At 42.6% G+C, this 24421-nt stretch overlaps 1 protein-coding gene across 7 annotated transcripts; it reads left to right on the top strand.

Annotated features, from left to right (window-relative positions):
* Positions 1-702: 702 nt before the first annotated feature.
* esr2a (estrogen receptor 2a) lies at positions 703-23808 on the top strand. Of its 7 annotated transcripts, XM_030345029.1 has the most exons (11): positions 1340-1630; positions 2054-2191; positions 6220-6392; positions 6596-6987; positions 9074-9240; positions 10964-11080; positions 11666-11989; positions 13498-13636; positions 14414-14547; positions 19318-19525; positions 20839-23808. In XM_030345029.1, the coding sequence occupies exons 3-11, from the start codon at positions 6324-6326 to the stop codon at positions 21089-21091; spliced, it is 1803 nt and encodes a 600-aa protein (XP_030200889.1). In that variant the 5' UTR covers positions 1340-1630; positions 2054-2191; positions 6220-6323; the 3' UTR covers positions 21092-23808. The 7 variants fall into 7 exon arrangements, with proteins under 7 accessions (XP_030200891.1, XP_030200890.1, XP_030200893.1 ...); XM_030345031.1 differs by lacking the exons at positions 1340-1630; positions 2054-2191 and adding an exon at positions 703-724; XM_030345030.1 differs by lacking the exon at positions 2054-2191 and having other exon boundaries at positions 1334-1480.
* Positions 23809-24421: the final 613 nt, after the last annotated feature.

Genomic DNA, 24421 nt, shown 5'->3' with positions numbered 1-24421 from the left:
AGTGCTCGTTTTACACCGAACGCAAGTTTTAGCCACTGGGGGACCATAGGCAGGCTAGTATTGAAGCATACATGTAGCAAAATTCAATTGGCAATGCAATTTGCAATTCAATAAGTCATTACATTATGCAATCGAAAATTCATTATGCAATTTAATAATGTAATTTGTAAAAACGTTATTCAAAGTGTATTTTAATATGCAAAGTGACAATGAAATCCTCAATAGAATTTGCAAAAGTTATAACAATAAAAATAGATTAACATTTAGACAAATTTTTGGATTTCCTTTATTCAAATTGAAAAGCTATAGCGTCCCCGTGATTGCAATGCACTTCGACACGCTCCATGTGTTGCGAAATTCAAATTACCTTTCAATCCGCAAAACACGTTTTGAAAAAGATTATGCAAAACGCTTTGCAAAAGATTTTGAAAAACTTTTGCAAAACGTTTTGCAAAAGATTATGCTAAAACGCTTTGCAAAAAAATCAGCCAATCGCGTCTGGGCGGGAACTAGGTGACTTCCTCGTCAGATCAGCTGATCATCCACGCGTGGAGCTCTAGGGGAGCAGCGGGATGCAGGGTACGAAAGAGCGACCAACGGGATGCAGGGTACGAAAGAGCGACCTGCAGGATGCAGGGTACGAAAGAGCGACCAACGGGATGCAGGGTACGAAAGAGCGACCAACGGGATGCAGGGTACGAAAGAGCGACCAACGGGATGCAGGGTACGAAAGAGCGACCAACATGCCTGCACCGGATCGCACCGGAGAAGGGCGTGCAAAGCGTTTTACATAATCTTTTGCAAAACTTTTTGCAAAATCTTTTACAAAATGTTATTCTATTTTTGTTATAATTTTATTGAGGATTTCATTGTCACTTTGAGATACACTTTGAATAACGTTTTTACAAATTACATTATCAAATTGCATAATGAATTGTCAATCGCATAATGTAATGACTTACTGAATTGCAAATTGCATTTCCATTAGAATTTTGCTACATATATGCTTGCATAGGCCAGGGCCAGGGGAACTCCTATTTATGTAAGAAACCTCAAAGTGAGATTTTCATGCCGTGGGACCTTTAGGCACAACAAACGATTAAACAACAATGTATTGCATTACACCCCGTTCCCCCTTTTTTCTTCCATAAATAAAGCAAAATGGATACACCCGAACTGCTTTATTTATGGATAGTCAAAAGATTAGATAAGTCGCACTCGCAACCCACGGATGCATTGCTTCAAACGGGACGTGCGACTGTGAGGCAAAACAAAACCCAGACGAGATAGCAGCCAGTTGAAGGCGGGCACGAGGCGGGTTTGGTTTGTTGTGACGTAGCCCTCTGCGAGCAGAATGTCCCCGCACGTCTCGCGCCTTAAGTTAAGCAGACAGACATGGAGAGCTAAAGCAACGGCCTGGTAGTGCGGTCCCAGCATCACAAAACTCACCCACTGCTCCGGATATCTGCACTTTGAGACAGTAAGCTTTTATCGAATAGACTCGACTGATACAGATTGAAACGGACGACACTTGAGAGAGGCTTTTTCGGTTGTTTTAGCCTACCCTTAAGCAGCCAAACATGAAAAGCAAGTTACTTGGCAACTGGTGCTCCCGGACCGGTGACTGAAGGTAGGACTCCATTTAAGCGTCTGTTGACAACACGCAGCATTCATATCAGGCAGCACGGGGTCAGAGTGTGAGCTGTTCGCACCTTTGCTTCGAGTATTCACTTGAGTCAGGAACAAGCGAAACCAAACAGACACATTTAATGGCAATCTGTTTGGCGTTGATGGGACCTTCCACCTGCTCGTACTATGAACCAGGGCACTTGACAGCTGAACAATACGTCGGAAACACTGACTCGCTGCAGTTGGGCCTGCTATCACGTTATTCTGACAGTATATATATGGTCGTATCGCTGGTGTGCGAAAACATCTGGATTTCACTTTGCATTAACGTGATACCCCTTGTATATTACATATCACATTAACAAAAATGGTTCTAATTTTGAGTTCTTGGTTCTTTCATGTGTTCGTGTTCACGTTATTGCAGTAGCTGGCTGTGTTTACAGAGGATGATACCGCCGGTTTCAATCTGAACAAGCCGTATGAGACCAAGAGTACTTCAGAAAGAACTTACCATTGTGTAAACAAGCTCGTCTGATCTGCCAGCTGGCAGATTGTATTCCAAGTAAGACCTCAGTTGCTCCCAACAAACCCTATTCACCCCCAAGTTTACATTATTAGATTTCCTTAAACTAACCATTTAATTAGAAAAGGGTGTTGTAAACCTCCCATGTTGCTTGTTAATATCATGGCGTTAACGGATTACACAAGCCACAGGTTTTGCTTCTGCGGTAAACAAAAGTTTTTAATGAAAAATGAAATGTGATAGTGACAATGACTACTTATGTGTATTTGTTTTTTGTGAAATGATAGATCGTTGATATCACTGGAAAGGGTGAGATATTGGATTTTCTTAGTGAAATAAACAATGAACGTTCTGGTTTGAACAAGCTACTTTCTGTTAGAATGGCATAGGCCAAATATTTATGGCTATTTAACGTGCAGCCTCAGCTCTGATGTGCAGGGCATATGTGTACACGGAATGACATCTTGAGAGATCTCTGCTCTCCAGAAGGTTCGAAAACTGGAACCACAAAGAAAAAAAGCTTTGCTCTGCTGAGGACATGGGTGCCATAGAAATTCCATCTCCCTACCATTAAAACCAAATTTCTGTGCAAAATCACAAGGCAAGGCAAATTCGAAGAACACTTTCATGGCTGAGCAGCCTGGCTTTAATTGTTGTAGCAACTTTTATAAAGCCATTTATTCATAAATCACTAATCTCTTAGACATGCAAATGACTGAATTACTGAAATGGGAAAGGGAAGTTAATGGTAGAGTTAATAGAATTAATATATTATTAATATATTAATATATGGTTATCAAATAACTATCAAGATATGATAAGGCAACCCTCTTCCCTATTGGCAACCCACCCAAAATTGTATTGTGTGGTAGAACCTTGAACAACTGTTGCAACAATAAAGCACTTGAAATAAATCAATTTTGGTCCTGATTCAGTTGTTTAGCTATATATTCAAACATTTTCCTATTCAAGTACTATTCCTGACTGGTCAATTTGAATTTAAGTGTGAATCCATTGATAGGCAGTATATGGCAGTGCTTGTTTAGCAAAACTTAAAGGGATACACCACAATATCTGTAAATCTGTGTGTGCCTGTCTTACTAAGATTCAGACGTATTGTTAACTTCCAAACTCATCTTTGCTAATCCATAAGTGCCGTCTCTGGGTTAGCATTGGCTTTTGGTTGGTCCATTAGCATAGTACAGTAGCCTAGCTTCTGTTCATGTGAGTGGAATACACTTTTAAGTCATTTCCAAAGCGATCAATGTGAAACAGCTGTATGCATGATACAACTGCATCTTCAACCCCATACCATATTTATGCTCACTCTGTTTTTTTCTTGCTGTCCTCAAAAGTCTCAATACCATATTCAACCACCTTCATCTAAAATATTATTTTACAAATATATTCTCTGGCTCATGCGTTCCCTCAAAGAGGGAGTTCAGGGCAGCATATTTGTTTTGCTCCCTATACGAAATATGCAGCAAAAAATGCTATACAAAAATAGATTTGTATACTCATTCCTGCATCCGTCTCACACATGTTTTTCAACTTGCATCCGTAGCGACAGCCTCCCCCCTCACCCCTCAATATATAAGCACTTCCTTTTGCAAAGCCTCTTGAAAGAGACATTTTACCTTCTCCCCTTCCGCCCGGCGTTAGGGAGTCAACGAGAATGGAGGATGGGAACATTGCAGTGGCCTTGGGCTTTTGTTTAAAATGGACAAACCTTTGGCTTGTGGCCGGGATCCCTCTCTTCGCTCCACATTTCGGCTTATTTTGGCTGTATTCTACGTCTGTGGTTTTCCGGGAAAGTGTTTCGCCACATGTGTGTGTTTGTGTACGTGTGCCACGTATACATGTGATCTGTTTACAAGTATAACGGGAATATTTAATTTTTTTGTATTTTGAGTGATTCATCATCAGAGATTCTTCAGACAGAATAACAGTAAACTGCTGAATATGATACAAACATGTCTCATACTAATAATCAGCATTTTACATTGTATGTATTTTTCTGTCTCACTATCGCAATCTTTTTAGCTCAGGTTTAGGTTGGAGTACTCCTTTTTTAGGGGAGGGTTGACGAGTCAGGAGGTAGATCTCAAGTCAAGGTCAAAGCATCAAAAGATCCTCCCCCCCTCCCCCTAAAACACACACACACACACACACACACACACACACACACACACACACACACACACACACACACACACACACACACACACACACACACACACACACACACACACACACACACACATCTAACGACATCTGTTTATGGACATCTAAACCCTGCTACATGTAAATGGTGGTTTAAGACATAAAAAAGCATAATTGTCTTAATTTACCGGAAAACCTCCTGGAAGCTTAAAGTGAGATGTTTTTCTTTTTAATATAAATAATGGACTATTGTCAAGTAGTCAAAGTAAGGATCTCTCCCAATTATTTGACCAAAAAATTTGGGCAGGTTTTTGGAGGAAATGATGCAGAAGGAAAACTAGAGTGAGGTTAATTCTGGTGCGACTGTGAATTGTACATGGTCCCTGACAAATAAACAATAAACTAAACTAAACTATACCTACAATTGTCAAGTCAGTTTACTCACCTGTGGATGTACGCTTTGGTGCCGTGCTTCCTGTCCCCACAATGGATGATATGGGCCACATGTACATTTGTTGTTGTTTTTTAATGTATCTCAATGAGCTAGGAACATTTTTGGTTGAGAACAATTGCTCATGTTATATATAAAGATTTATATGAAATATAACAATTTATAAATGAACCATCTATGCATTTATGGTGGTGCAGTTAGTGGCTACTTTCCATCCCCCAGCATGGGTGGTCCCACCAGAGGGTCTGGTAGACCTACTGCAGCAGACCCGCTCCTCAACCCACCTGTTTGTAGTGGTGCACTGAGTTTTTTCACAATAGTTGTCGCCAAACACAATGAAATTGAGATCTTTGAGATTGCCACTTTAAGGGCTTTGGCTGGTTTGCTAATACCCCGGGTTCATCAGTGATGGTGTTTATGTCGAGATGTAAACCGTACTTGATTTGCGTTCCACTCATCCACTCTCGCGATGTAGACGCCTTCCGAAAATCGGTCGGTCGGTGAGCCATTGAAAAAAATATATCCATACAAATTACAAATGTACACAGGGATTATCGATAGGTTCAAGTGGATTGGCAATATATTCACACATAAAAAATATGCACACAAATTTCCAATGAGGGCACAGATTTTAGTTAGTCTGTTCACACAAATAATATTGAGACAAATCAAATAAATATCAAACCTATATTTACTTATGTTAATGGCTTGGCCCTTCACGTGGCAGATTCCTGAGTAACCCTGTTGAACAGAGGAGAGAAATCATGAGTGGATTGATGTTTGTTACCTGGCTACCCCAGATTTGCAAGCAATAACTATAGTAACTAGCTGGCAGGAATACTTTTTATTGATGTTGTTGGTCTACTAAAACTATAAATAGTATCAGTGCTTCCTTATTATTCAGTTCTTTGAACTTTGTAAAATCATTTTTTGCAGACGCAAAGTAATAGTAGACAAAAGAGAAGACAATGAACAAGATGGACTTTTGCTATCCCCTAGACTAGGACAACAATGGCCAGACAGTGACCGACAGCTGTTCCAGAGATGATTAACTAACCGTTGAAGTTGCTGCACCATCAATTATTATGTAAATGACTTGTGTCGTAAGAAATGCATGTCCTCAGGTCACTCCATACCTCCTCACTCCCTTTCCCTCTCTTTTATCTCTTAACTGTGTGTGTGTGTGTGTGTGTGTGTGTGTGTGTGTGTGTGTGTGTGTGTGTGTGTGTGTGTGTGTGTGTGTGTGTGTGTGTGTGTGTGTGTGTGTGTGCCATTCTCCATATTTGTTCTAGCGGCTACTTGGTACATTTGTCCACACTCAGTGTGGACAAAGAAACATTTTCAGATATTTTAAATTTTCACAGAGACGCACCATAGTAATGAATCAATATTGATACTGTGAAGGAATGTTTCATTTTGTAACCAACTTTCCAACTCCCTGTGTCTATTCTAGGACCTCTGGAGTGTTCCTGTGATCTGCGACTTCAGAGCAGCTTCCCATCATGTCTGAGGGCTCTGTGTTGAGCGCTTCATGTTGAGAGAACCACTCCCTCACCGATGCTAGCCGGACATCTAATGTTGACAGTCGAACATCTCTCACCTTTAGCTCACAGCAAAGACCTGAAGGTACCCTTCAGCAGGTGGACATAAGGATTAGACCGATGACCCATGTACCATGACATCTTTGATTTGTAAATCATGTGTAACAACGCAACCCCATTTTACTAATGCTGCCTTAGTCTAGTATTTCCGATCATGATATAGTTTCATTCAATTTCTTTTACTCTACACATTTCTTTGGGGTTGGTATGGCAACCTCCTCCCCAAAGCGGGAGCAACCAGTTCTCCAGCTGCAAGAAGTGCACTCCAGCAAGATGGGCTCAGCCCACATCCTCACCCCCGTCCTCAGATCCCCCCCCTCCCCCAGCCTGGCCCTGGACTCCAGCCACCCCATATGCATCCCGTCCCCTTACACCGACCTGGGCCATGACTTTGGCGCCGTGCCCTTCTACGGCCCCACCATCTTCAGCTACGCCGGCCCCGGCTTACCGGATCGCTCGCCCGTTCGGCAGTCTCTCAGCCCCTCCTTCTTCTGGCCAGGCCACGCCCACATGGGACCGGCCATCCCCCTTCACCGCGCCCTGTCCTGCCAACGCGCTCAGCCCCTCCACGGTTCGTGGGCAGAGCTGTCCCCACAGGAAAGCGTTCTCGCAGACAGCAGGTGAGGGCGGTGGCTCAGTGTGTCCTTGTGTGTACTATGCTCTACGTGGGGCTATGATGGGGCTGTTATGTGTCTGAAAGAAGCTGGGACTGACAAGAGAAGAGGTTGTTTAACATAATGTTCTATTACCGTTGATTACATTAAATACACAAAACAAGCCCCCAACTCAATTCGGTACCCTGAGCTATATCGATAAATATTAAAAAGCATAATTTGTAAATTCCTCTGCTGCCCACTGAAGTCGATTTACACTGCCCAGCGAACTGATAACAAATCATAGCCCGACAACGACAGTTGAAAAATGTGTTTGTATATATAATCACACTTTTGAAATACTAATGACAATTTCTGCGAAGGGTCTCCCCATCGTTCATCAAATAAAAGGCAAACAAGAACTCAGAGTGAGGATTGGCTTAGCCAACTGGACTGAAGTGTTTATTTTGTCCACTGCCTTGGCTGGGAGAATTGCACCATTGGAAGGGGCTTGCTAAAACGATGGAGATCCATTCAATGGTCTCCAAAGGGGCACGGTGGTGTGGTGGCAGATGCCCTGTCTAGGGTTTAGCGTCTGGATTAGTGTAAATAAATTGTTTGTTAAGATGTTTTAAAAAAAAGAAAAAAGAAATGTTATGTACATTTGTGTATATTTGTATTTTTGTAAATATTCAGCTTGATTTTACAAACTTAACCCCCAATTTATTTTCTTAAGGGTGGGGGTGTTACGTTCCTATAAGGACAAATGTGAGATTTTGCGCAGCTGCGCTGTTCTGCATTCCTTTCCTCCTATAGGCTGGTTGTTCCCGCCGCGGCCTGACGTCGCCTATAAAGACCGCCCAGCCCAGACTGCAAGGGGGGGGAATTCGTTCCTGGTCCCGCACGCTTACTGTTTTTCTCCGTCGCGATACAAGGAAGTCACCGATCGTTCATGTGTGAACTAGTTTCTCTTGTGTTAGTAATTTGCGGTCCAGTGCCGTCCTTTTCCCATGTGGGAACATTATTGCTTTTTACTTCACTTTATACGTTGTTGGTTGGAGATGGTTGTTTTCACGTTTTGGTTAGGTTGGAGCAGAGTAGATATAGTTCCCGACTAATTCACATTCCCTTTTACTTTCTGAGTAGGACAAGTTGGGTCCCCCAGAGTTAGGGATAGTTAGGGTTTTCCTTCTGTTTTATTATCTTTCCTTTCGTTGATTTAACAACCGTCCCGCCATGTACAAGGCAGCGTCTACAAAATAAAACGTCTGTTTTCAACGTAAGTCCTGACATTCAGTTTGTGTTACTCGGTCCGGGGTGTGACCCAAAGTGTGGTTCGTAACATAATGGGGTACTGTGTGGGGTACTGTGTGAAGGAATGATTGGTGAAGTAGACCAGCTACGACTAGATTTGTCTTTGACAAAATATTGTATGTAAGTTATTATTATGACACATGGTTTTCATTTAGAATTCGCCCTCATTTGTTTCCATGTCGCAGATGGTTCTTAGCGGTGCAGGGATGTTAAAATGGGGGGGCCGGCCTCCCCCGACCACCCCCCTCTGATCTGCCCATGTTTTATTCATAACAGCATGAATCACATTGTACAGAAATGTCCCACTCTTTTTCCACCAGTATGGACTACGGCTTTCCTCTGGGTTCACATGGTTAAAAAAAACAACTGATTTATAAATCTGGTCCACTTGATTCTCTGCTGTGAAAAAACAAATCATAGGTCACAGATAACAAACACCTTTTTTTCTGCCATTAGAGCTCAGAGGGGCTCCTTACACGAGAGAGTACCAGACAGTTGGTCCTAAAATGAACCCTACCTTGTCAAACACCGCTTGCCACTTCCTCTCTCACTCACTCACTGACTCACTCAGGGTCAGATATCTACATATCTTCCCCAGGCCTCTTTATCAATGTTCACAGCGTAACTCATAACCCTGGCATCATCTTTACACCCCTGCCCCCCCCCCCGCTATCCGCCCCGCGCCAGCATAGTTATTGTTGCACTAAATGTTCCTTTGCAGTTCATGAATGCCTCCCTCAGCCTCTCTCCCACCCGTCTCCTATCTCTCACTCTGTGTCGTTCCCTCTCATCTTTTCAGCAAGGCCCTGACCAAGTGCCCCCAGGACAGCGAGGAGAGTGTGGTGTCGTCAGGGGGGAAGGCTGACCTGCACTTTTGCGCTGTGTGCCACGACTACGCGTCGGGCTACCACTATGGGGTCTGGTCGTGTGAGGGCTGCAAGGCCTTCTTCAAGAGGAGCATCCAGGGTATGCTGGTCCAGTCTGGGTCTTGGTTTATGTGTGTGTGTGTGTGTGTGTGTGTGTGTGTGTGTGTGTGTGTGTGTGTGTGTGTGTGTGTGTGTGTGTGTGTGTGTGTGTGTGTGTGTGTGTGTGTGTGTGTGTGTGTGTCTGTGCGCACACACACTCCCACAGATTCAGTGCATAAGAGATAAGAGAGAGAGGAGGCACAGGGTTGCCTTGTGAGACCATCGCGATATCACGTTTGCGTTACACACTGAATATCTGCCTGGCCTTGGCTGGATAGTAATTGCTTTCCAAACATTGCCAGCAGTCTTACGTTTTCAAAAAGCTCCAGGCGGTCAGAGTGACGTATTCTTTTAGCGATGTGCAGAGAGCCCATTATTTGTATTTTTATCTGTATTTCTTGAGGCCAAAGAACTATTTGTATTAGAATAAAAGTGGAAATAGGCGTAAATAAGGCGAAATAATCCTGTTTTTGTTCATTCTTCTTATTTTAGGATATAATAATAAACCATTATATCAATTTTGAACCCTTAACCCAATCAAGGCAAGGTACAGCCTATCCTACCTTTTGATTGTAATATTGGTTTATGGTTTTCATAAACCCAGCTAAAAACAAGCTTTCTTATTTGTGACACTCTTATTTGTGAACTAGCTACACTGCCAGAGCAAAGCCAATCAACTCCTCCCGGTCAAACAAAGTCCCTTCACATATTGCAGGTTCAAACAGGAAAACAAAAGAGGAGTAACGTTATTATAAACTACCTCATCGTACCGGTTGTAATGTTTTGCTTATATTATTAATATTATTTTTATAATATTATTATTATTATTATACGATTCAGTCTGCCCCCTACTCTCTTGTCTTCCTGTTTATGGCTTCTGGACATATATTTGATGTAACCTTTACGTAATAAGTGATGATACAGCAACCCCAGCAAATATGTAATGCTTTTACATTATTATTATTATTATTATATATTATTATCAGAGGACATTTTTTGATTATTAGTATAATCATAATATAGTTAAATAGTATTTCCAAATATGCTATGACAGTTGGTTTAGTCAAGGTTGAAAAATAGAAAAAGTGCTTTCATTAATCACCCAATTAAAATATTGCCTTTACAGATCTTTGGAAAACTAAGTTTCAGTCAGTGAAGTCACAGTCAGGAAATTATGTGTAGATTAGATGTCAATCAGCTTGTTCCAACAGTGTCTGTATAATATACAGTACGTATGTACACTACTCCTCTTTTATAAAACTAGTATTGAATTGCTCAACCTAGTCGGACTTAAAGGTGTGATATTTTGCCACCAGGTGCTATTGTGATGAGCCATTTACAAGCCGTCTGAATATTGGCACAACCCAAGTGGGAGTGTCCCCCTAGATGTCTGCTGAATAGATCAGTCTACCAGCCTACACAGTGGACTAACAAATGTTGGTGATCTATCCATCATACATTGAGGTCGACACTGCAACTTTTGATTTCACTAAAACACTGATTTTAAAACGGCTTGTAATGGCTTATCACAGTCACACCTGGTTGCATAATATCACTCCTTAAATTCAAACGAATCACTTTGGGTAAAAAAACCTCATGAATCAATCGGGATCCATTTTGCGAGTATAGAGTATTAAAAATGACTATTAAACAGGTTGAATGGAGGCTGCATTTGACCTGTTCTAAGACATTCTGTCTCACGCGCTCCCCTGTCTCGTCGCCAGGGCACACGGACTACATCTGCCCCGCCACCAACCAGTGCACCATCGACAAGAATCGCCGCAAGAGCTGCCAGGCTTGCCGTCTCCGCAAGTGCTATGAAGTTGGCATGACCAAGTGTGGTGTGTATCCTCTCCTTCCCTTTGTTTTCATGGCCCGCTAACAATACTTACAATTGTAATTGTAATAATGCGATACTGATATTAAATGAAGAAAAATATACAGATACAAAAAGTTGTACTAAAATATACCTACAAATATGCATGCTATAAAGTGGGATACATTGCAAATATGATAATATGATCAAGTTTTGGTAACTTCAGCATAACTCTCCATTTGGTTTTATTGACTTGTTTTGTCAATATGCCTCACCTATTTTCACCTTGTCTTTATCATGACCAAATATCTTTAAATGGACTGCAGCTCATTGTACTTGTATGCCACCCTGCTGCTGCAGCCCACTTAGCGTTTTTAGGAATATATTATGTTAATTTTATTGTTTGTCCTGGGAACCGATGGTGCTGTAAGTACCGAGAATTTGAGTCGGTGAAACCCTCCCATTCCTAGTGAAGTAGGATATCTCACACAGGGAAATGTCCACGTGAAAGAATGAAGAGGTGTTATTTAAGGCCACGTCAGCTCTTAACACATCAAATATAGGGCAGACCCTCTCCTGGCCCCACGACTCTGCTCTGTCTTTGTCTCAGGCATGCGGCGAGAGCGCAGCAACATCCGCAACCCCCAGTTGCGGCGGGGAGGGCGTGGGTCGTCACGGGGCGGGGCCTGCCGTCCGAGGAGAGAGGCCCTGGGCGGCGAAGGAGCGGCCGGGGGAGGGGCTCTGGTGGAACTGGTCTCCGCTGTGCTCACGCCCAAGCAGCTGATCGAGCGGATCATGGAGGCGGAGCCGCCAGACATCTACCTCCTGGGGGACATCAAGAGGCCGCTGACCGAGGCCGGCGTGATGATGTCACTCACCCGCCTCGCCGACAAGGAGCTGGTTCACATGATCAGCTGGGCCAAGAAGATTCCAGGTTGTGTGTGTGTGTGTGTGTGTGTGTGTGTGTGTGTGCCACTGCAGTTTCCCCTTCATTAGTGGCCAAACTAGCCAATTGATCTAAATGGGGCTGTGAAGGCCGCCGTGACCCCTTAAATGTGATTTGGTTTCCTGTGTGATGTGGTGAGCCGGAGGCCGTGGTATAAAGGTGTTCTGGGAGGCCTGTTGGGCCAGGAATCAGTACGCACCAAACTGGTTTGTTGCTGTAGTAGTTTTGCTGAGGTGTTGTAATATAGTTCATTTTCATGCTTGTCTGATAATCATGTCATTTATAATAATAAGAAAATTGTCAACGTCTGGAAAGCTGGTTCCATCTAAGATTTGGACTGTATGTTTTCAACAAAACCAAGAGTGTGATCTTAATTGTAACGCTTCAAGCCATTAGTTACTTTGCACTCCTGAAGCAGGGAGCTTGTTGCCACAGCCAATGCAAGGAGAAACATTTCAAAGTTCTTCTTTCAAAAAGGTTCCAGCAGTGCCACTATGGATGCAGAGTAGAGAAGGAGCAGAGCATGATTTATGACGTGAAGTTGGTGGTCAATTATGAAATAGTGCGAACGGGAATAAAGCAACGATAAATACGTTTAAGTTTGAGATATTAACGCCCAGCTACTGCTGAATTACTTGCCTATTACTTCAGAATCAGAATTACTTTTATTACATCTTATTGTACAGTACACAAGAGTAAAATTCTTAGGCTTGATTCCTCAACATTCACATAGCAGCAACAGTACAAGATAAAAATAAATAACGATAAGAAACCATATGAAGAGAAACAAAGTAAAAAATATAAAATAAGTATAAAAATAAATAAGTAAGTAGCAGCAACAATAATAATAAAAAGTAATGAGGTGTAATAAAGTGTGAAGTGTAGGGTGTTCAAGTGGTAGTGATAGCAGCCACAGGTAGGGTTATTGTGCAATAGATAAATGCTGTGCAAATACAATAGATGGTTAAATACCAGTCTGTTGTTGTGGTGTGTGTGTGGATGGTTGGGGGGTAGTGTGTTTCTCCAGGAGTCTGACTGCTTTTGGGGAAAAACTGTTTTTCATCCTCTGGGTTTTGGCCCTTAGGCTTTGGTACCGCCTCCCTGACGGCAGTAGCTCAAACTGTTTCTGGTTGGGGTGGCTGGGGTCCCCAATGATTCGGAGGACCTTCCTGACACACTGGGCCTTGTAGGTTTCCTGGATGGAGGGAAGCTCACATCCGCTGATCCTCTCAGCTGTCCGCACTACCCTGTGCAGCATTTTGCGGCTTTGGGCAGTGCAGTTCCCGTACCAGGCAGTGATGCCAAACTTTTTCAGCCGCCTAAGGTGAAATAGGCGCCGCTGTGCTTTTTTCACCACCTGCTTGGTGTGCTCCTCCCAGGTGAGGTCTCTGGTGATGTGGACCTCCAGGAACTTAATGCTGTCGAATGTTGTATGTCTGTCTATGTGGGTGTGGGTGTGCGTGCGTGACCCATCTGACGTCTCCACGTCATCCCAGGGTTTGTGGAGCTCAGCCTGCTGGACCAGGTGCACCTGTTGGAGTGCTGTTGGCTGGAGGTGCTGATGATTGGGCTGATGTGGAGGTCTGTAGACCACCCTGGCCAGCTCATCTTCTCCCCAGACCTCTGTCTGAGCAGGTACACTCGGGTTTCTCCAGCTAACATTGAGGAGAGAAAACGTAACTATATTAAACAGTCCCTTAAGTGATCAAATTAGAGCAAATGTCCCAAATAACAGTAAATAACTATATTGAGTTTTCAATAGGTGCCTTTAAAATAAAAAAAAAGATTGTTAATTATACTATCATAGTTCATGGACAATGGACGACAAGAGAGAAAATTACAAATGTACAACTAACATAATTCACAGTTGAGAAAAGATTTCCTTGTTTGGAGCATCTTTTGACACATTGTTTACGAACATCTTGTAACTTGTTTGAATGTCATGGTTATGGTAAAATTTTACGATTGTAATTTGTTTGTGCTACATTGTGCACCATTGAATGCAATCAGTAAAAATAAATCAAAAAAAAGAATAACTTAACTGCAGACTTTAGTAGCTAGCTTCACATTATTGAGTTTTTACTACTTCCGTTCTTAGTGAGTGCGCTCCGCAAATATAAAGATCTATGGACCTTGCTCTAGCATATGCATCTGGCTGTTTGGACAGACTACTAGCAGACCATTCAGCCGTCAGACCAGTTATAACCACTTATCTAATAAGAGGCAGGTTTGTTACATGACCCTATGGTAGTGCCGATAAGGCCTAATCTATCAACCTAGATGGCTGCCCGAAGTATGACGTGTTCTGTTGCTCTGATTGGTGCTATGCATTTTGCTCTACGCTATTTTTGCCAGGCTACTGCTGGCCAAGGTATCAGAGGTGTGTGTGTGTGTGTGTGTCCGTCCTGCCAGAGAGGAGGGCAGCTGTGTGCAGGGCTTTGTGGAGATCTTTGACATGCTGGTGGCGGCGACGGCGCGCCTCAGAGAACTGAAGCTGCAGAAGGAGGAGTACGTCTGCCTCAAGGCCATGATCCTGCTCAACTCCAGTGAGTATGTGTGTGGGAGGTCCGGAGGCGGTCTGTGATTAATCAGAGAAATGTAACATTATTCATGCAAGTGCATGTGCATACCTTCCTATTAGAGAAGAGCATGGCATGTAAAGCCTCCAAAGCCCTTTCCAAACCACCGTTTCCTCTTATGAAGAACACCACAGTACAGCACAGCTCAGCCTCTGCATTCATTGTATGGCACAATCATGGATATATGTTTATGTGTTAAGTAGCCTTAGACTATGTTAGTGCCTTGATTGCACGTATTTATCAGTGCACTTCTATTTGTACAGTCAAATAATTGTTTGAGGTATTTGTTGAAGGAAGCTAAATTATGTGGTGACAAAACGTTTGACATATCTAACATGGGAGAGGCGGCATTAACGAGCCATGCGAAAGGCGCTAAACACCAGAGCGCTGCTGCTAGCGGAGCAGCACCGGCTTTCTCACCACCACAGCCAGGGCAACTGCTACGGCAAACAGCACGACTCTCTCTTTGGTCTACTGCGGAGGTAATGTGGGCACTGAAGGTGGCTAATTCGCATTATTCGTTTAAGTCATCTGAAGATGCTAGCCTGCTCTTTCAAAGAATGTTCCCCGATAGCCAGATAGCAACACAGTTTGCTTGTGGCGAAAGCAAATGCTCGTTCCTCTGCTCTTTCGGTCTCGCTCCCCACTTCAGGAGTCTGACGTTGTCCAACGTAATGAAGCAAAGGGCATACGTCATTCTCTTCGACAAAAGCCTGAATAGTTATTTACAGTCCAAACAGATGGATTTACATGTGAGGCTATGTGATGGCGCCGATGTTAAGACAAAATACATCGTGTTTTATAAAGCTGTTTAAATGTGAAATTGTTTTGGTTGATTAATGGTCAAAGAGTTAGTTGCCAACTGTTCCGTTACATTTTGCACTAGAAAAGGGAAATCAATGTTTGCACTAGCCGGATGCTTCTGCATACTAAAGCTCTTATTGATGTCAGTGCTGTGAATGCAACCAGTATATTTATAAATGTTCATTCTTTAAATCAAACTATTGTCTCTCAATTTTGTGTCATTTAATGTATACAGTATGCCCATTGTTAGTTTTAATACTACATTTTATCACTTTTGCACGTTAACACCGAGATTTCACAAAATGTTTGGTCATGGAAATTTGGTTTAAAGTCATGGAAAAGTCATGGAAATCCATTGGTCCAAAAGTGTATGAACCCTGTAAAACACCACTTTCAGAAACTCATCCAAAAATAAAAACATATTTGCACTGTGAGAAATGTAAAAAACAAGAATAGATGAGAATGTTGGAACCATCCACATCAATATCTTTAAGACATCTACAGCTTTGCAAAACCATGTTAAGGCGATGCATACAGGGCACCTGCAACAATATTTTAAATATTTTATTCTCAATTGATCCTATTGCAGAACACTGCTTTCAGTAACTAATTTAATCATATTTGGACTTGGAGGAAATGCCCAAAACAGAATAAAGTGCAAAAAGAATCAGTAGTAAAGGCAAAGTGCAGTAACTACGTATTTTGTCAAAATTGAGTTCAGGGTGAAAATGGGTTTTATAACACCTTCTTTGTCTTGAGACAAAAACTCTTGGTCCAACTGTGTCCCGTTTCAGAGATATCCCCAAGTCAAATTTGCAGTAACTCTACAAAATCCAACCTAATACCAAGGCTAAACGCAGTAAGTGAAGTTACTGCGCTCTGCCTTTGTTCACCCGGCTTTGACACAGTAGATACTGCGGTCTGCCTTAGTAGCCCCATCCGAATCTACTGAGGAAAACTCATGGTGGAACTTGCTTTGAAACGCAAGTATCCAGACAATGGTAAGGACGATGGAAAAATATCAACAACTGACCTAAATCTATTAAACCATTTTAGCCAACCTGCTCCCCTGAAGCCTGTAGCATCTTTCCACTCTGGAACCGCTGTCATAGTCAAATTACGATCACGTCGCTGTTTTCTTTCTTGTCTTCATTTCTGAAACTATTTTCGTTTCGGGGCAGCTAATCCAACTGATGTGAAGATAACAAAATCAGCCTACTCATTTAGTTAGTCGACTCCATTTAAGTCCCTGTTACTTTAGCATTCTAGAGTTAGCTGATCTCCTGAGGAGAGCCGTGCAGCCGCAAATACGATATTGAATGAAAATGAAATGTCCATTTAGATTGGTTGTTTACTTCTCATTCCACACGCTACATCACATGGTTTGGGTAAAATATTGCGTTGTCTAAAGGATAGCCAATGAAGTTCAAGCAGAAAGTCCAAAGATTGCAAAACCACCATCGAGATCAGTTGACGTCTTCAGTTCATTTCTTCTATTGTATAAAATGGCAGTCACTCATTTTGACGTTAGATCTAGTTTGGGATATAATTGGCAAGTAATTTTTTATTATATCTACCTTATCTGTAGTTCTTATGGTTATTATATTTCAAACTAATGTAACTGAGTGACCTCTATGAATTGTTGATAGTCTTTTGCCACCAAAACAGTAATATCCAATCTTGTATAATACTTACTTTAATACACACATGTATGCATCCAAGAGTTCCAGTGAATCACTTATCTAAGCTTCCCACTGGCTGCCACCATGCAGTAGCCCCCCCCCCCCCCAGTTGAAGGGTTTGATTTCAAAACGCTATCTATATTTATAGTGTGTATCTCCAGTGATATCAACAAAATAGTATTTTTGTTGTTTTGTTAAAGTTAAGATACATTACAGAACACTATCCCAACTGCAGGTTCACTGATATAACCTAAAACCTTTTTATATAAAAAAATGATTCATGAAAATTCATTAAAATTGTGGATATAGCGTGTTGGAACCAAGCTCTTCAATTGTTTAGGGCTGCGATGTGACACGGACATAAGGACAAAATAGATTATTGAAGGTTACAAGCAATTTCAATGCTCTCAAAAACCTTCATAAACGAAGCACAAGCCTATTAAATTAAATAAAAAGGCATAGGTAATGCAAAAAAGTTACTTTCAGAACACATTTAACTTGTAGATACTGCACTTTGCCTTTGTAATAGCACTCTAGTTGTTCGAGGTAATACAAAGGCAGAGTGCAGTATCTACAATTTTGAGGTCAAAGGTCATATCGTTGGTCTTTTCTTTTTCTATACAATTTTCCTTCCTATAAAGGTATTCATTGAAAGTATCACCACTATTGTACCTGCAACAGGTTTGGCCGGCCAGTATGAAAACTTTGAAGGCATTTTTCTCAGTTTCAACGTTGACGTAGTTACTGCACTTTGCCTTTGTAGGGCATTGTGCGGTGCAATTTTTTAATAATAATAATAAAATAAAGAATACGATTTTTTTGGTTTAAGTGTGCCAATGATTATGCTGCCACGTGCCAGTGTTGGCACGCGTGCCTAGGGTTGCCGACCCCTGTCATAGTATGTGACTGGAGGCAGACATGGAAACCGTTGTACTGTTGTTTTTTTGAGAAAAGCAACACCACCATAACCTGTTTTCATTAGACTGTCTGCGCCGGACAGGTGTTTGTGCATGTGAATATATTAATGTGGCTGTGTAATGACGAAAATTGGTTTGTCATTGTTTACGGGGCCCAGCGCGTCATCTGTGTGTGTGTGTGTGTGTGTGTGTGTGTGTGTGTGTGTGTGTGTGTGTGTGTGTGTGTGTGTGTGTGTGTGTGTGTGTGTGTGTGTGTGTGTGTGTGTGTGTGTGTGTGTGTGTGTGTGTGTGTGTGTGTGTGCTTCCAACGGTCAAGTGGGTCCAGGTGCGTTGTGTTATTTTATGTGTGAGTGCAGCTTTTCATTAATACAATTAAGTTTTGTGCGTGGTGCTTTCAGAGGTCTTTCATGGTTGCTCTAGATCAGGGGTGCCCAACCTTTTTTGACCCAAGATCTACTTTTCAAGTAACCAACCTCCCGAGATCTACCAGCCTAGTGTCAACATTGCAAACCTACCTTCAAGCGGGGGGGGTGGGGGGGGTTGTATCGTGAACCTACGGACTTCAGTGGAGGTTTCATTACGTCTGCGCACGGCACCTTCTCAACCATATTCAATAATCTTCCTCCCACTCAGGGTGAAAATGGTAGGTCTTAGCTCGTTTCCCCTCAGCCATGCCAACGTTTAGGAGTGCGTAACTACTGTTCACGACTTTCAACTGCTGTTGACAGCGCATGCGCTACCGCGCGTATATGTCCCGCGCAAATTTTATTTTATTAAAAAAAAAAGAATTTTTTTTTTCCTTCTACACCCCTCGCGGTCGACTTGGGATCTGTCGGCGGTCTACTGGTAGACCGCGATCGACTGGTTGGGCACCCCTGCTCTAGATAGACTCCGTTCTGTGGGAGTGAGTGAAGGGAGGCTTTGCAGGGAGTTCCACAGCTACATAACTGAACATACATAACTTAATGAGAACACTGTGTTGTTCCCAACCCCTCTATCTCCCTCCCGCTCTAGCGCTTCCTCTCTAGTTGTTCCTCTCTCAATAGCACTCTCTCCCCGTCTCTTATTATTGTGAAGAGATATTATTGTTGTTCCATGAACAGCTGTATCAGCGTTGATACGGAAGCACATAAGTTACGCTCACATCGTCTAATAATAAATTGTCACTCTCTCGCTCTTTTTTTTCTCTCTCTCTTCTCTTCTGTCTTTATCTCTGTCTGTGTCTGTCACTCTATCGCTCTCTTTCATTTTTTGTATCCCTGTCTGTCTCTGTCTGTCCCCTTCTCTCTCTCTCTATCTCTACCTCTCTCTACCTCTCTCCTCGTCCCCACCAGACATGTGCCTCAGCTCGTCTGACGACGGCGAAGGCGGCGATAGCGGTGGTGACGGGGAGATAAAGGGTCGCTCCAGGCTGCTGCATCTGCTGGACTCGGTGACGGACGCCCTGGTGTGGGTCATCAGCAAGACGGGCCTCACCTACAGGCAGCAGTACACCCGCCTGGCCCACCTGCTCATGCTGCTCTCCCACATCCGTCACGTCAGGTAGGCCGGACCACGGCTCTCCAGTCCCCCTCACACAAGTCACTTAACAGCCACAACGTCCTCATTCATGGACCACCGCCAGTGCTCTTCCAGGGGTAACAACACCCATGATCATTCTGTCGATTCTGTGTTCAGCTAGAATGGCTCTTCATAGAAACCTCCAACTGCAACGCTATCAGCTGGACTTTTGCGTTCCAGCCACTCTTACAATCTCAACGACGCCCTCTTGTTTGTCGGCTCCAATGACTAATCTGCGAGCTCACGTTTTATTTGCGCTGGCGTATGCGTCCGGCCCTCTTCTGTTCAGACAGGTTTCCAGCAAACCTGGCCTGGGTCAGGCCAATCACAACCGTTTATCTAACACGGGGCGGGTTTGATAAAATGACCTATAGCAGCAGAGTTGATGCATTTTCATAAACAACCGAGATGGCTGCTGCTGATGGGTCAGGTTTTGTTGTACTGAATGGTTGTAGGAATAGCCAGTTAAGTCCAGAGGCATTCTGGACATTTTGCCAATTGCAAATTGGTTTGATGGTGTCAAGTTATGATTCTCTCTAATTAGGTCAAAGAACTTTGACCAAAATAGTCATGTTTCATATATTCCTCTTTTGTTGCATCACAAATCCTTAACAAAGCACATACTACATAAATCACATTTAAAATTTAAATCACAGTTAATTTGACATCATTAATACTTAATTGATTCTGTCGCTGTGTCTCTGGGTGTCTGTCTCTGGGTCTGTGTCTGTCTTTTTCCTTGTCCCTGTCTCTCTCTCTGTCATTTTCCCTGTCTCTCTCTCTCTCTCTCTCTCTCTCTCTCTCTCTGTCTCTGTCTCTGTCTCTGTCTCTGTCTCTGTCTCTGTATCTGTCTCTCTCTCTGTATCTCTCTCCCTGTATCTCTCTCTCTCTCTCTCCCTGTATCTCTCTCTCTCTCCCTATCTCTGTCTTGGTCTCTGTGTCTCTCTGTGAAGATTTGAATGGCATCTTCACTGTTTTAAACCATGTTTTAAAAGATGCACAAATTCCTGTCTGGCTGTTAGACGTAATAGTCTGCAGCTGTGGCTCATAGGCTAATTGAACCAAACCCATTCTGGTGCTCCTTAAGAGGGCCAGAGTTTTAGACTGGGGGGAGGCTTGAGTTGTGCAAATGACTCAACGGTTGTATTACTTGTTTTAAGTAAAAATATGCTTTTTAACAACAACCATTTGCGTCAAGGAAACGTTTTTATCACAATCTCCCTGTATCTCTCTCTCTCTCTCTCTCTCTCTCTCTCTCTCTCTCTCTCTCTCTGTCTCTCTGTCTCCCGGTGCAGCAACAAGGGCATGGATCACCTCCACTGCATGAAGATGAAGAACATGGTGCCGCTGTACGACCTGCTGCTAGAGATGCTGGACGCCCACATCATGCACAGCAGCACCCGCCTGCCCTGCCCCCCGCCGCAGCCCGCCGGGCCGGACCAGCCCCCCCAGGCGGACAGACCCCCGGCGCCGCCCCCCCTGGTCTCCACCACGGGTCCCAGCCACACCTGGACCCCCACCAGCAGCAGCATGGACCAGCAGGAGTAGAGCCGGCTGGGGGAGAGGCGGGAGGAGACTGCCTCCTATTTTCTTTTTCCTTCACCCATTCTCCGGCTCCACCCTTACCGTCAGTGTGACCCCTTCTTGCATCTAGCAGTGGTGCAGCATCGTCGCAAGACACCGCTTCCATCAGCCATGCAGCCAATAATTCATAAATACTGAAATTATTGAGTATAAGGTGCTCTGCTAAATAAACAATGAATGATGCGCCAATTAACCCCTTAGAAATGCTTTGGACTAAATTTAGGAAGCATAAAGAGAAAATGAAGGGTGTTTTATAGCCGCTAAAGGGCCGACTAATTGCTCTTCTTTGGCCTGCTACCTTAACCCCAGACATCATATTAATAGACCGAGAGTCTGGTGTTGTGTGAACATTTCTATTTAGCCCCCTATCATAACGAGGCAGCTGAGTAGTTACTGCTACTAAGATAACAGTCTACTAAGTCTGTTATTCTTAGCATGGCAATTGATTGACCACGTGACCGACGTCATGTCTTTATTTGAAGTTAACTACAAGGATGATGCCTGATCACAAGTATCCGACTCCATTTCAGAGTTATAGGAGCATATGGGAAGCTTATTGGTAGTAATGGTGTTCTGGTCTTGTCATTAATTGTGACATGGTTTGTCATAGGGAGATATTGTTATGTTTGATCTGCCACAGCGTTTCTCATGCAAGACGTGGCAAAGCAACGTTTTTATTGACCTAAATTACGCTATATTTACCCTGATTAGGATTTGACATCACAAATCCCTCGGTATGTATGGGTAAGGATGGGTTTGTGTCCAGCGTCCACATATTACAGATGCGCAACCATGCACCATCCCCTCTTCACAGACAAGTTTTACATAAATAAGTAGATCTCACGCGCAGGCAACATTTCCTACTCTGCATCCATTGCTTCATTCTCTGTTCTGTCTAGCCTAAATCGCTTGTCTACAGATGTGTACATTTGTTTACAGAGCTAATAGTTGTCGTTCCCCAATGACACTTAATGGAGACCTTGTAAGGGGGTGTTTCAACCTTTAAGTTGATTATCAATAATGCCATTTGATGATCTAGAGCAGTGATTTGGACAGAGAAGCAACGTAATACCATAATATATCAAAACGCATATCATAAACCATTTTAGCTTTAGCTATTATACAATATATAAACATTCACTCATTGGCCTTAGTCTATGGATTGACATCAACGTTCAACATGTACAGATGTATGTTTGGATAGTCAGCGGGGGGTGAGCATTGAAGGCCCCAGCCATGGGTTGGCACATTCTGGAGGACCCTGTATAAAAGGGACTTTGTGAACCTCTGATCTATCAATTACTCCCTGTTGTATTTTTAACATAAGTTTAACTATTAGTTATGAATACAAGTTATGAAAGAAACGGTTGAAGTGAAACAGGAAGCCAGGTTAGTGTATAATAATGACAATGCCTGACATTCAGATGAGCTACCGGATGGACATTCCCTTTACTCGTAAATATGTTTTTTGTTTTGTAAACATGGCATTGTGTAACCTTGTTGAGTGCTCTGCTGTTTGACAGTGGGGTGCCATATTGTGCCAAAACATGCTTGTGAGGACTGAAAATTTTTTTGAACTCAAGCAATCCAAGTGTTGTTTCTTAAAAAAAAGAAGAAAAATCTGTGTGCCTGATAAGTTTTGGAATAGATTTTAGTTTCATTACTCATCACTGCCTAAAAGGCCCTTCTTTTACAAACCACAAGCTAATTTAAAAATTTGCCTTAATATTTCTAAATGTAGCCCAAAGCACTGACAATACCAGCCTTGTGTGCCATTTGAGTAATGGCAACTTGTGATCCTTGCACAAACCATTAGGCCTACTAATCACCTAAAGAAGAACAGCAGTTGAGGCCATGTAAGCTGTACGGATAACATTTTAGTGGTACGGAACAGGCTACCTGTACAGAACATTCTAGCTGTATGGAACAATCTAGCTGCACGGAACATGCTAGCTGTACATAACCATGCTATAGCTGTAATGATAACATGTGAGCTGTATAGATAACATGTTAGCTGCACGGAACATGCTAACTGTACAGAACCATGTTAGCTGTACAGATAACACGTTAGCTGTACTGAACATGCTAGCTGTACAGAACATTGCAGCGCTTTCTTTGTCAAACTCAGGATAAAGCCCCTGTAATGTGTTTCAGGGTAGCCTTTGCCTTTTTTGGGTTCATCTTTCAAACTAACCTGTAATGAATGTAACCGATTATAGTAAAGGAACGTTTTGGACTGATTGTGAAGCTGGAAGTCAGTCATAAATTGCTTTATTTCCTCTTCTGTGCTTTTCACATACGGGAATTTCAATGTCTGGATATAAGTCCTACCTGGTGATATTAAGTGAAGTGTGACGATTATGCAGCAGCCGTCTATGCAGAAAAAGAGGGGGAAGGGTTTGTGTCCGCACTGCGTCCTCATTGTTATCCAGTCCGAGCTTTAAGCTTCACCGCCAAACTTATCTGTCTGGTTATGCTTATTCACACACAAGTCTATTGTAAGATGATGTTGCATTTTTCAATGTATTTGTTTTGCTTGAAGGAGACGGAAATGCTATTTTTGTATTTTAAAATTTTGTCTATTTTGCAGCTTGACAATCATGAATTTGCACTGCAACCTTTACTCCAACTTTGACACGCACCTTAAACCTAACATTAAATATCTGGCTGAATCAAATATGGATTATCTTTTTCTGAACAAGTCCTTCTTTTGCATAATAACACCTTAACCGTGTGTAATATAATATACCTGTGGCATAATCGTGAGTCATGCATACAGTACCTTTTGAGTACTGTATGCATGACTCATGCATACAGATTTTTTTTCGTGGGCCATCCCATTGTGTATTATCTTCAAGTATTATCTTTAAGTTCAAAAGGTTGTATCAGAATCAGTTATATCTGTTCCAACTCCTTGATTTAAAGGGTGACAACCATTCGGCAATTTATTCATAAAGGAGCAAAATGTTTTCATAGATTAAGTCATTAACTGGTAAAAAATAAATACTTATGTAATTGCAACTTGTCAAAACAAATGTTTTAGTTACTCTTGGTTATGTGATGAGGCCTGAATCAACGGTTTCCTGGGAATGACTAAAAGATCAACCTGTAAACTAGAGACACTTGACAGCCCCGCTGTCCCAAACTGTGGATTGTGCATTAGTTTCCAAGACAACCAGTGGCAGTTTTTCAAACACTATTGGGGCGCTGTCTGTTGTACTTTGAGACGCCTTTGGGCTGTAGTAGTGTATCCAGTTTTTGAAAAAACGTAAAAAGTAAAGACAATATTAAAAA

The sequence above is a fragment of the Gadus morhua genome, chromosome 21, assembly GCF_902167405.1.
Source record: "Gadus morhua chromosome 21, gadMor3.0, whole genome shotgun sequence".
Classification (NCBI taxonomy): domain Eukaryota; kingdom Metazoa; phylum Chordata; class Actinopteri; order Gadiformes; family Gadidae; genus Gadus; species Gadus morhua.
The sequence above is the reverse complement of the archived record's forward strand: the minus strand, read 5'-3'. Positions and strand labels throughout refer to the sequence as shown.

What these genes read in the sequence shown, in the direction of transcription:
- esr2a (XM_030345031.1), top strand. Translation starts at nt 6,324, where the DNA reads ATGCTAGCCGGACATCTAATGTTGACAGTCGAACATCTCTCACCTTTA. An exon ending in AGCGTTCTCGCAGACAGCAG is followed by an intron (nt 6,988 to 9,073) that starts GTGAGGGCGGTG and finishes TCATCTTTTCAG; the next exon opens with CAAGGCCCTGACCAAGTGCC. An exon ending in CCAGACCTCTGTCTGAGCAG is followed by an intron (nt 13,637 to 14,413) that starts GTACACTCGGGT and finishes CCGTCCTGCCAG; the next exon opens with AGAGGAGGGCAGCTGTGTGC.